The sequence below is a fragment of the Lepidothrix coronata genome, unplaced genomic scaffold (assembly GCF_001604755.1).
Source record: "Lepidothrix coronata isolate B3197 unplaced genomic scaffold, Lepidothrix_coronata-1.0 Scaffold259, whole genome shotgun sequence".
Lineage (NCBI taxonomy): Eukaryota > Metazoa > Chordata > Aves > Passeriformes > Pipridae > Lepidothrix > Lepidothrix coronata.
The window spans coordinates 444,427-456,854 of record NW_016690439.1 but is presented as its reverse complement, the minus strand read 5'-3'; the positions used below and the strand labels follow the sequence as shown (position 1 = coordinate 456,854).

General features: G+C 57.2%; 1 protein-coding gene across 1 annotated transcript in view; it reads left to right on the top strand.

Moving 5' to 3' along the window:
- The first annotated feature begins 223 nt into the window (after nt 1–223).
- The window catches only part of SARS (seryl-tRNA synthetase), a 13,754-nt gene continuing 1,549 nt past the window's right edge, over nt 224–12,428 (top strand). The window contains exons 1-9 of the mRNA XM_017835546.1: nt 224–484; nt 2,811–2,881; nt 3,910–3,990; nt 4,531–4,689; nt 6,697–6,840; nt 7,175–7,330; nt 9,326–9,547; nt 9,859–9,988; nt 10,717–10,963. Of these exons, the coding sequence (XP_017691035.1) occupies nt 349–484; nt 2,811–2,881; nt 3,910–3,990; nt 4,531–4,689; nt 6,697–6,840; nt 7,175–7,330; nt 9,326–9,547; nt 9,859–9,988; nt 10,717–10,963 (1,346 nt within the window). The 5' untranslated portion in view covers nt 224–348. The remainder of the gene's footprint in view (nt 485–2,810; nt 2,882–3,909; nt 3,991–4,530; nt 4,690–6,696; nt 6,841–7,174; nt 7,331–9,325; nt 9,548–9,858; nt 9,989–10,716; nt 10,964–12,428) is intronic.

The window sequence follows — 12,428 nt, the reverse complement described above, 5'->3', positions numbered from 1 at the left end:
CCCCACACCCCCTGAAATCCCCGCAACCCCCCCGTAACCCCTGAAACTCCCCAAATCCCTGCAACCCTGACACCCCCCCAAATCTCCCCATAATCCCCCCACAGCCCCTGAAACTCCCTCAAAACCACCTAAAACTCCCCACATCCCCCCTCATACCCCCTGAAATCCCCCCCAACCAGGTTGGTCCTCCTGCCCGCAAGGGGGCGCTGCTTCTCCCGCCGCTCAGCCCCCGCCCACTTCTTGCGCAGCTCACGCCCCGCCCATTTGGCGCATGCGCAGTGCGGCTTCTCCCGAGCTCCCCAGCCCGTGCTCCCGATCCCAATCCCGGTCCCGATCCCGCTCCCCGTCATGGTGCTGGACCTCGACCTCTTTCGCGCCGACAAGGGCGGAGACCCCGCCATGGTGCGGGAGATGCAGCGCAAGCGCTTCAAGGACCCCGCGCTCGTGGACGCGCTCGTGCGTGCGGACGGAGCCTGGAGGAGGTGTACGTGGGGGCGTGGCGGGGGGGAGACCCTCGGGAGGGGCGTGGGGGAACCCCGAGGGGTTGTCACGCCCTGTCCCCTGTCCTTTGTCACCCCCAGGTCACCTCCAGCCACCCCCCAGGCCGGTGGTGGGACTCCAGGTGATGGACACCCCCCTTGCTCCTTCCAAGGGATGAAGGATTCCCCCGGGAGGGGATTGGGAGACCCCTGGGAGTGGCGTGGGGAGACCCCCCCAGGGGTTGTTACCCACTGCTCCCTGTCCCTTGTCCCCCCCAGTCACGCCCCGTCGCCCCCCAGCCTGGTGGTGGGACCAGTCCCTGGGAATGGGGGTCCCCAGGTGATGAGACCCCTCCCCCATTTCCTGTCTTCTGGGGATGGGGGACCCCCGGGATAGAGGTTGGGGCACCCCCCAGGGCTTGTCAACCCTTATCCCCTGTCGTTTGTCACCCCCCGGCCGCCCCCAGCCTTGTGGTGGGACCCCTCCCCGGGGATTTAGGACCTCCGGGATTGGGGTGGGGGATCTCCGAGGGGTTGTCACCCCCTGTCCCCTCGGTCACCCCCAGGTGATGGGACCCCCCCTCCTTGTTCCTCACAAGGAATGGGAGCGATGTGGGGTCCCTACCCCCTGATTTGGGATCCTACCCCCCGATTTGGGGTCCCATCTCCCCTCTTTGGGCTCCCACCCCGGGGCGGCTCGGGGAGGGGGCAGGAGCCGCATCCCAGTGTTTCCCGGCAGGATTTGGGGCCGTGGGATGTTCCCCCCGCCCCACCCCTGGGTGCCGAGCGCGGGGTGGGGGGTGAGATGGGATGGGCGCCCCGCAATCCCGCCGTTCCCACGCCCCCTCTCCAGGGGGTGGAAGCGGCGCCGGGGGCTCCCCTTTCCTCCCGATCCCTCCCTGTCCTTGTGGGATCGGGCCCTGCTTTAACCCGGAGCGTTTCATCCCACGGTATCCCCCCGTTCCCAGCGACCCCCCCGCGGGCTCGGGACCCCCGGCACGGGGTGACAGGGCTGGCAGAGGGTGGCAGGGGGGACAGGAGGTGGCAGGGGGGACAGGAGGTGACAGGAGGTGGCGCAGGGTGGCGGCCGCGTGGCTGATGCAATCCCGCGGCGCCGCGGGACCCCCGCGACGGGGGGGCTGGGGGTGGCAGGGCTGGCAGGGGGTGACAGGGCTGGCAGGGGGTGACAGGGCTGGCAGGGGGTGACAGGAGGTAGGTGGCAGAGGGTGGCGCAGAGTGGCGGCCGCGTGGCTGATGCAATCCCGCCTTGCCCATCCCATCCCATTCCCTATTCCCTGGCTTGGGGTTGCCCCCCCGGGACCGATTCCTCCGTGTGATTTGGGGTGTCACCTTCCCAGGGTGACCCTGATTTGAGGTGTCACTCCAGTTTGGGGTGACCCTGTTTTGGGATGTCACCCTCTTGGGGTGACCCTGATTTGGGGTGTCACCCTGATTTGGGGTGTCACCGTTTTTTGGGGTGACCCTTATTTGGGGTGTCACTCCAATTTAGGGTGACTTTGTTTGGGGATGTCACCCTCTTGGGGTTACCCTGATTTGGGGTGTCACCCTGATTTGGGGTGGCCCCCATTTGGGAGTCCCATCCTGGTATGAGGGGCCACAGCCTGGCATGGAGGTCCCAGTGGAGAGGGGGGTTCCCATCTCGGGGGGGGGGGGGTCCAGCCCAGTGTGGGAGTCCCCAGTGTGTGTGGGGTGTCCCAGCTTGACATGGGGGTCCCAGTGCAACATGGGGGTCCTATCCTGGTGTGGGGGGTCCCAGCCCAGTGTAAGGGGGACTGTCCTGCAGGGGGGTCCCAGCGTGATGCTGGGGGTCCCAGCCTGGCATGGGGGTCTCAGCCCAGCATAGGAGATCCCAACATGGGGGTCTCAGCCTGGAGTGGGGGTGTTCCATCCCAATGGGAGGTCCCATCCTGGCATGGGGGTCCCAGCCCAGTGTGGGGGTGCCAGCCTGGAGTGGAGGTGTCCTGTCCCACCACAGGGAGGTCCCATCCTGCCCTGGGGGTCCCGGGGGTCACTCCAGATGTTTTCCATCCCCACCCCACCCAAACCCTGGGGCATTCCCAGAGCTGCAACTCCCCTCCTGCTCCCAGGGGGGATCCCCATGGCCCCTGGGGACCCCAGCTCAGTCCCACCCCCTCTGAGAGCCCCCCCTCCTCTCCAGGAGACCCCAGCCCAGTCCCACCCCCTCTGAGAGCCCCCCCTCCTCTCCAGGAGACCCCAGCCCAGTCCCACCCCCTCTGAGAGCCCCCCCCTCCTCTCCAGGAGACCCCAGCCCAGTCCCACCACCTCTGAGAGCCCCCCCTTCCTCTCCAGGCAGGTTTCGTGCTGACAACCTGAACAAGCTGAAGAACCTTTGCAGCAAAACCATCGGGGACAAGATGAAGGTGGGCACCACAGGGGCACCAGCTGGGGCCACCCCTCCCAGCCCCCTCCCTGGTGCCCTCCCCCACTCCCAGACCTCTCCCTGGTGCCCCCCTCTCACTCCCAGCCCCCCTGGTCTCTCCCTCCTGTCCCTGGGGGTGTTTCCCTCCAGCCCCTCCCAGTGCCCCCCCCCCGGCTGGTGGTGGGGGACCCCTGTGTCCCTCCCTGCTACCACCCCCCCTCCCCTCCCCACATTGATCCCTGAAGCCCCTTGAGCGAGGGTGACCTTTGGGGGTCCCTCCCACCCCCTCAACCCTTTGAGGGATCCCTACCCCCTCCTCCCCAACTCATTTGGGGTATCCTTCTCCCCCTCTCCAACCCTTTTAGGGGTCTCTCCCACCCTCTTCCCTGCCCCTTTTTGGGGGTTCCTCCCTCCTCCACTCTTCCCCAACCCTTTGGGGGTCCCTTCCATCCCCTCAGCCCTTTGGGGATCCCTCCCTCTCCTCCCTCCCCAACCTTTTGGGGTGTTTCCTCTCTCCTCCCTCCCCAACCGTTTTAGGGCCTCTCTGCTTCCTTCCCAGCCCTTTCGGGGTCCCTCCCTTCTCCACCCTCCCCCAGCCCTTTTAGGGGTTTCTCCCACCCCCTTCCCTGGCCCTTTTTGGGAGTTCCTCCCTCCTCCACTCCCCACCAGCCCTTTGGGGGTCCCTCCCTCCACCCCCCTCCCACCATCCTTTGAGGTATTCCTTCCTCCTCTCCCCAACCCTTTGGGGGGTCCCTCCCACCCCCTTCCCCAGCTCTTTGGGGGTCCCTCCCTCCTCCACTTCCCCCCCAGCCCTTTGGGGTGATTTCTCTCCCCCCTCCTACCCAACCCTTTGGGGGGTTCCTCTGTCCTCCACCCCCTTTCTTGGCCCTTTTAGGGGTCCCTCCCTCCCCCCTCAGCCCTTTGGGGGTCCCTCCCTGCCTGCTCCCCTCCCCCTCATGTCTCTGAGGGAGGTTTCCCACTGGAATTTCCCCTGTTAACCCTCCTGGGGTCCCTTTTCCCTCCTCGCAGAGGAAGGAGCCGGTGGGGACGGACGAGTCAGTCCCAGAGAGTGCCCGGAACCTGGAGGGGCTCACGGCCGATGTGCTGGGGGTGAGTGGGACCCTCGGAGCCCCCTGTGTCCCCAGAGCCACCCCTGTGCCCCCTCGAGTGTGCCCCTGTGCTCCCTGAGCCCCCCTGAGCCCCACCATGCTGGATCTGGGATTTGTGGTGCTGGATCCAGAATCTGTGGTGCTGGATCCAGGCTTTGTGGTGCTGAATCCGGGATTTGCTGTGCGGGTTCTGGGATTTGCCGTGCTGGATCTGGGATTTGCTGTGTGGGTTCTGGGATTTGCCATGCTGGATCTGGGATTTGCCGTGTGGGTTCTGGGATTTGCCATGCTGGATCTGGGATTTGCCGTGCTGGATCCGGGATTTGCTGTGCTGGATCTGGGATTTGCCGTGCTGGATCCGGGATTTGCTGTGTGGGTTCCGGGATTTGCCGTGTGGGTTCTGGGATTTGCCGTGCTGGATCCAGGATTTGCCGTGTGGGTTCCGGGATTTGCCGTGCTGGGCCACCTTCCCCCTGTCCCCGGGGGTCCCTGCCCTGAGCAGGGTCTCTCCGCGGGGTCTCTCCGTGGGGTCTCTCCGCAGGCTCTCCAGGTGTCCCAGATCAAGCAGCTCCGGCTGCTCATCGACGAGGCCATCCAGGAATGTGACTCGGAGCGGCTCCGGCTCGAGGCTGAGCGGTTCGAGAGCCTGCGGGAGATCGGGAACCTGCTGCACCCCTCTGTGCCCATCAGCAACGACGAGGTGGGACAGGGACAGGGACGCGGACAGGGAAAGGCACCTGGGACACGGGACAGGGACAGGATGGGGAAAGGCAGCTGTAACATGGGGAGAAGGACAGGGACAGGAAAAGGCATGTGGGACACCGGAAGAGGGGCAGGGACAGGGAAAGGCACATGGGACACGGGGAGTGAGGTGGGGACACAGGGAGGGAGGTGGGGACATGGGGAAGGAGATGGAGACAGTGGGAAGGAGAGGGGGATGGGACATAGGGAGGGAGGTGGGAGACAGAGAGGGAGATGGGACACAAGGTCAGAGATGGGGATGGGACATAAGAGGGGAGATGGAGACACAGGGAGGGAGGTGGGGATGGGACAGGGCGAGGGGAGGGACGTGGGACAGGGAGAGAAGTGGATACGTGGGGAGGGAGCTGGGGACACAGAGATGGGGACACGGGGATGGATGGGGCATGAGGAGGGAGATGAGGAGAGGGGGAGAGAGATGGGACATGGGGAAGGAGGTGGAGACATGAGGAGGGAGAGAGGGGGATGGGGCACAGGGAGGCAGATGGGACATGGGGAGGGAAGTGGGGACACAAGGAGATGGATAGGAGGGGGGGCACGGGATGGGACACTGGGAGTGAGATGGGGATATGGGCAGGGAGAGGGTCACAGAGAGGGAAGTGGGGATGGGGAACAGAGAGGGAGGTGGGCATGGGACCAGGAGAGACATGGACGGGGGAGGGAGGGGGTGACAAGGGGAGGAAGGTGGGACAGGGGGAGGAAGATGGAACACAGGGGCCACAAGGAGATGGATGGGGACACGGGGAGGGAGGTGGGGACTCAGAGCCGTGGCAGAGGGGCCCAGAGCTGGGGGGCTTCAGGGGGATCCTCCCCAGACTGGAGCAGCCGGCACAGAGTCCTGCCGGGAGCACACAAAGGGCGGCTCAGACAGCACCAGGCACCCCTTTGTTGGGAGAATCCATGGGAAAGGCTCCTCCCGAGGGGGGGCTGGCTCTCCCCTCCGCTGCCTCCATTCATCCCAGGAATGTTTGGCCAGGGAACACCTCGGGCCCTGTGCCAACGGGCCTCCTAACCAGGGTCAGCCTGGGCAGGCTGGGCTCCCAAACTGGGCCCAGTGCTGTGCAGGGACTGGGCCCAGTGCTGTGCAGGGACTGGGCCCAGTGCATTGCAGGGACTGGGCTGGGGGGTGATGGGGTCGGGGGCCTCAAATCCTCCTTTCCGGGCTGGGGTCAGTCTGGGGAGTCTGGGCTCCCAAACTGGGCCCAAATTGTAGCATTTGTAATATTTGTAATATGTAATATGCTTAATATTTAATATTTTTAATATGTAATAGGGGTAGTATTTACATATATTACATATTTTAACGTTACATATTAAAATATTGCATTTTACAGATATGTAATATTTGTAATACGTGTAATATGTAATATTTCTAATATGTAATATGTGTAATATTTACATTTATTACATTTTACAGTTATATATTTGTAATATGTGTAATATACAATACTTGTAATATGTAATATGTGTAATATTTACATTTATTACATTTTACAGGTATACAATATTTGTAATATGTAATGTTTGTATTGATCACTGGTCCCAGTGCAATGCAGGGACTGGTGTGGGGGTGTGATGGAACCCAAATCCTCTCCTCCGGGCCGGGGTCAGGCAGGGGGGTCTGGGCTCCCAAACTGGGCCCAGACTGTAACATCTGTAATATTTGTAATATGTCATATTTGTAACGACCACTGGGCCCAGGGGTCACTGGGATGTTCAGGTGGGAATTTGGGGGTTGCCAGGTGCCACTGTGGGGTCCCAGCGGGGATTTCAGGGTGTATTCAGGCTCACCATGGGGTTCCAGCAGGAATCTGGGGGCACCCACTGTCACCATGGGGTTCCTGGCGGGAATTTGGGCTGTACTTAGTATCCCTGTGGTGGTCCTTGGGAATTCGGGGTGTTACGGGGCACTGGGTGATGGGCCCCAAATTCTGCTGTCTTCATGCAGGATGTGGACAACAAGGTGGAGCGGGTGTGGGGTGACTGTAGCTGCAGGAAGAAGTATTCCCACGTGGATCTGGTGGTGATGGTGGATGGCTTTGAGGGCGAGAAGGGGGTTGTGGTGGCCGGGAGCCGCGGCTACTTCCTGAAGGTGAGGGCTGGGACCCCCATGGGGGCATGGAATGGTTGGGATCCAGGGGGGATGAGGTGGGATGGGGGTCTTGGTTTCTCTTCTGCTGGGTGGGACGGTGGGAGTGGTGGTGTGGGATGGACTGTGGCCCAGGTAGTACCTCTGGATCCATCCCTGGGATGATGGCAGCCCCCATGGGGGTGGTGTGGGATGGACCCTGGCTCGGGTGGTGCCTCTGGATCCGTCCCCATCTGGGATGACGCTGGGCCCAAGAGCTGGAGCAGCTCCATGGGATCTGCTGAGCAGGGTGGATGGCCCAGCGTGGTGTGAGCGTGACGTCCCCCCATGTCCCCAGGGTCCCTTGGTGTTCCTGGAGCAGGCCCTGATCCAGTACGCCCTCCAGAGCCTGCGGGCCCGGGGCTACACCCCGGTCTACACCCCCTTCTTCATGCGCAAGGAGGTCATGCAGGAGGTGGCCCAGCTCAGCCAGTTCGACGAGGAGCTCTACAAGGTCTGGGCTTTGGGGTGGCATTTGGGGTGGCATTTGGGGCCCAGACACCCCCCTGGGATTGTGGCTGTGGGGAGGGAGGTGGTGGGGTCCCCTCTGTTCCAGTGGTGGCAGCAGTGGTGGTTCCCTTCCCCTCTCCTTGGGGTCAGTCTTCAGGAGTGACACACGATGGCCATGAGGTGACAAGGAGGTGGCTCATCTGAGGTCCATCTCCATGGGTGGCATGTTGTGGTGACAAGGAGGTGGCTTGTGATGGTGATGAGGTGGTAAGGAGGTGGCTGGTCGCTGGGGTCCATGTCCATAGGTGACATGAGGTGACAAGGAGGTGGTTTGTCTCTGGGGTCCATTCTCAGGGTGACATGTTATGGCCATGAGGCGACAGGGACTTGCCTCATCTCTGGGGTCCATGTTTGTGGCTGACACATGATGGCTATGAGGTGACAAGGAGGTGGCTCATCTCAGGTCTGTCTCCATGGCTGGCATGTTGTGGTGAAAAGGAGGTGGCTGGTCTCTGGGGTCCATCTCCACGGGTGACGTGAGGTGACAGAGAGTTGCGTCACCTCTGGGGTCCATTTCCATGGGTGACATGTTTTGGTGACAAGAAGGTGGCAGGTCTCTGGGATCCATGTTCATTGGTGACACATCATGGTGATGAGGTGACAAGGAGGTGGCTCATCCCTGGGATCCACCTCCATAGGTGACATGTTTTGGTGACAAGGAGGTGGCTGGTCTCTTGGGTCCATCTCCAGGGGTGACACATGATGGCTGTGAGGTGACAAGAAGGTGGCTCATCCCTGGGGTTCATCTGCAGGAGAAATATATTGTGGTGACACTGCAGTGACAAGGAAGTTGCTCATCTTTGGGGTCCATCCCCCTGAGTGACGTGGTGACAAAGAAATGCCTTCTGATGGGGATGAGATGACAAGGAGCTGGTTCATCTTGGGTCTGTCTCCATGGGCGACATGTGATGGCCATGAGGTGACAGGGAGGTGTTTCATCTCTGGGGTCCATCTCTACAGGTGACATGTTGTGGTGACAAGGAGGTGGCAGGTCTCTGGGACCTTAGGTGACAAGAAAGTGGCTTGTAATGGTGATGAGGTGACAAGAAGGTGGCTGATCCTTAGAGTCCACCTCCGTGGGTGACACATTTTGGTGATGAAGTGGCCTGTTTTTTGGCTCCGTCTCCACGGGTGACACATTGATGGTGATGAGGTGACAAGGAGGTGCCTGATCTTTGGGGTTCACTTCCACGGGTGACACATTTTGGTGCTGAAGGGGCCCGTTTCTTGGCTCCACCTCTGTGAGTGACACATTTTGGTGATGAAGGGGTCCATCTCTTGGCTCCATCTTCACAGGTGACATGTTTTGGTGACAAGGAGATAGCTTGTGCTGGCCCTGAGGTGACAAGGCTGGTGTCTTGTCTCCACCTCCATGGGTGACACAGGTACCTCCTCCCTGCCCCCAACCCTTTGAAACCCCCCCAACCCCCGGGACAAGCAGCATCTCCCACCCCCATCCCCGAACCCCTCCATGGGGCACACTCACAAACTGCTGCCAACATGGGAGCGGAGGAGGGAAAAGGCAACGTCCTCCCCAAAAGGTTCCTCTGCGGGTGGGTCAAACCTGTCCGATGAAGTCCGAGCAGGTCCGGGCACAGAACGGGTCTGGGGGCAGAACAGGGTGCAGGAAACAAAGGCAAACTGGAGCTAGAAAACAGCCAGCTGACCAGGCCGAGAACAAAATGGCTTCGGAGCTTTTCCAACACACACACCTTGAGTTAAGGCAAAAGTGAAGTGTGCCCAGTTTCCAAGGAGAGAAACAAAAAACTCCTCACTCTTCCCCACAGTTTTTAGAAGGGCCATCACCTTGGAATGCCCAAGGCAAACCACCCTCCTCATTCAACATTTTTCTTTCACAGAGGCAGGAGAAAGAAAAATTCCTGCTTGGTTTTTTTGAACAAGCAAACCTCCGACACGCCGCTGTCCCCTGTGCCTGCAGGTGATCGGGAAGGGCAGTGAGCGAGCAGAGGACAATTCCGTGGAGGAGAAGTACCTGATCGCCACGTCGGAGCAGCCCATCGCCGCCCTGCACCGCGACGAGTGGCTGCGCCCTGAGGAGCTGCCGCTGCGCTACGCCGGCATCAGCACCTGCTTCCGCCAGGAGGTGGGATCCCACGGCCGGGACACGCGCGGCATCTTCCGCGTCCACCAGTTCGAGAAGGTGATGGGCTCGGGGGTGCTGGGGCCAGCAGGGGATTCCCGGGGGGATCCAGGGGGTGTTTGGGGTCATAGGGTGTTCCAATGGGATTTTGGAGTGTTCCTGGTGGGAATTCAGGGTGTGCCCGGTGTCACCACAGCATTCCCAGTGGGAATTTGTGGTGTCCCCAATGTCACCAGGGGATTCCTGGTGGGAATTTGGGGTGTCCCCAATGTCACAACAGCATTCCCATTGGGAATTCTAGGTGTCCCCAGTGTCACCACGGCATTCCATTTGGGAATTCCGAGTGTCCCCAGCGTTCCCTTCTCCTGCAGATCGAGCAGTTCGTTTACTCCTCCCCCCACGACAACAAGTCCTGGGAGCTGTTTGAGGAGATGATCTCCACGGCCGAGGAATTCTACCAATCCCTTGGGATTCCCTATCACATCGTCAACATCGTCTCGGGTACAGCTCCGCCGGCACATTCCCGGTGCCCCCCGGCCCTGACCCCTTCCCAGCTCGGCATTCCCTGTCCCCAGCCCTCGGGAGGAGGAGGAGGGAGGAGGGAAGGGTGTGTTTTATTTGCTGTGGAATTCTCTGGGTCCGTGGGAAGGGGGGTGGGATGGATTGTCCCTGCTGGCCCTTCCAGAGGGACAGTTGGAGTGTCCCGGCTCCTCCTGGAAGTGCTGACAGGGGAATGATCCTGATAAAGGCTCCCTGGGATGAGTGGGACTCCTTCATCCCTGGGGCAGGGCAGGAATCCTTCATCCCCAGGGAATCCCTCATCCCCATGGGATCCCTCATCCCCATGGCAGAGCAGGAATCCCTCATCCCCATGGGATTCCTCATCCCCATAAGATCCCTCACCCCACGGAATCCCTCATCCCCATGGCAGAGCAGGAATCCCTCACCCCATGGAATCCCCAGGGAATCCCTCATCCCTGTGGCAGAGCAGGAATCCCTCATCCCCAGGGAATCCCTCATCCCCATGAAATCCCTCACCCCATGGAATCCCTCACCCCATGGAATCCCTCACCCCATGGAATCCCTCATCCCAGGGAATCCTTCATCCCTGTGGCAGAGCAGGAATCCCTCATCCCATGGGATCCCTCATCCCCAGGACGGGCACACTCAGGGCAGACAGTGGGCCCCCCCCAACCCCCCGCTCAGCCCTGTGTCCCTGCTGTCCCCAGGCTCCCTGAACCACGCAGCCAGCAAAAAGCTGGATCTGGAGGCCTGGTTTCCCGGCTCTGGAGCCTTCCGGGAGCTCGTGTCCTGCTCCAACTGCACTGACTACCAGGCACGGCGTCTGCGCATCCGCTACGGCCAGACCAAGAAAATGATGGACAAGGTGAGCCTGGGGGTTCTGGGGGGGCCTGCCTGTGTCCCCCATCCCTCTCTGTGTCACTCATGTCCCCCTGAAGCACTCCGGAGCCATGAGCTCACGGGCTCAACCAGGGCTTTAAAACAGAAATACATGTAGGGCTCGTTAATACCTCGAGATACTGGCAAGAGAATGAGCCCAGACTTGTTCCCAAGAGATGTTTTTAGTGACAATTTAGGGGAGGAAATGAGGGAACTTGAAGAGGTTCCAAAGGGCACCACACAAGGGGGACTAAAATGTCCCACCGCAACAACAACACTGCCCCAGCACAGACTGATCCACAGCACTGGAGTGGAGATCCAATTGATCCCCAGCACTGGAGTGGAGATCCAATTGATCCACAACACTTCAGTCAGGATCCAACCCCTCCACAACACTTAAATCAAAATCCAGTTCCTCCACAACACTCAGGATCCAATAAATCCACAACACTTAAATCAAAATCCACCCCCTTCACAACACTTAAGTCAAGATGCAGTAAATCCACAACACTCCAGTCAAAATCGAACCCCTCCACAACACTTAGATCAAGATCCAATTAATCCACAACACCTAAATCAAGATCCAGACCCTCCACAACACTTAAATCAAGTTCCACTTAATCCAGAACACTCCAGTCAAAATCCAGCCCCCCCACAGCACTTAAATCAAAATTCCAGCCCAGAATTCCCCCAAATTTCCTCGTTTTTCTCCCAAATTTCCTCTGTCTTCTGATTTCACCCAATTTCTCAAATTTTAAGTTTTCCCTAAACTTCCCCAAATTTCTTCAAATTTTCCCCAAATTTCCCCCCAGATTTCATCAGGGGCTCCAAGAACTGAGAGTTGTTATAAAATGTATGTACAATAGCTAAGAATATTTAAAATATAACATATAAAATACAGGAATGTATAAAATATAAACTTATGTGTAGTATATAAGTATATAAAATATATTAAATTTATAATATAAAAATATATGAAATATATGAAATATATAAAATATAATGTGTCAATTATATACAAATATTTAATAATATAAAAGTAAATTAATATATAAAATGTATAATATGTAAATATATAATATATATAAATATATAAAATATAGTGTATGAGATAATATATAGTGTATGAATAATATATAAAATATACATGAATATATTAATATAAGTAAATGAATATATAAAATATATAATATATAAATACATTTCATATATAAATAGATAGTTTTATAAAATATATAAAATGTAATATATAAAATATAATAATATATAGAATATAGACTAATATATCAATAATATATAAGTATATAAAATATATAAATATAATATACTAGTGTATAAAATATATAAATTAATATATAAAACAGAATAATATATTAATACCTTAGTATATAAATATACATACAATATATAAAATGTATGTAAAATATATTTTATATATATGTATTATATATAAAATATATATATATTATATATATTTTTATATAAATATTATATTATATATTATATTATATTATATATATTATATTATATATATTATATT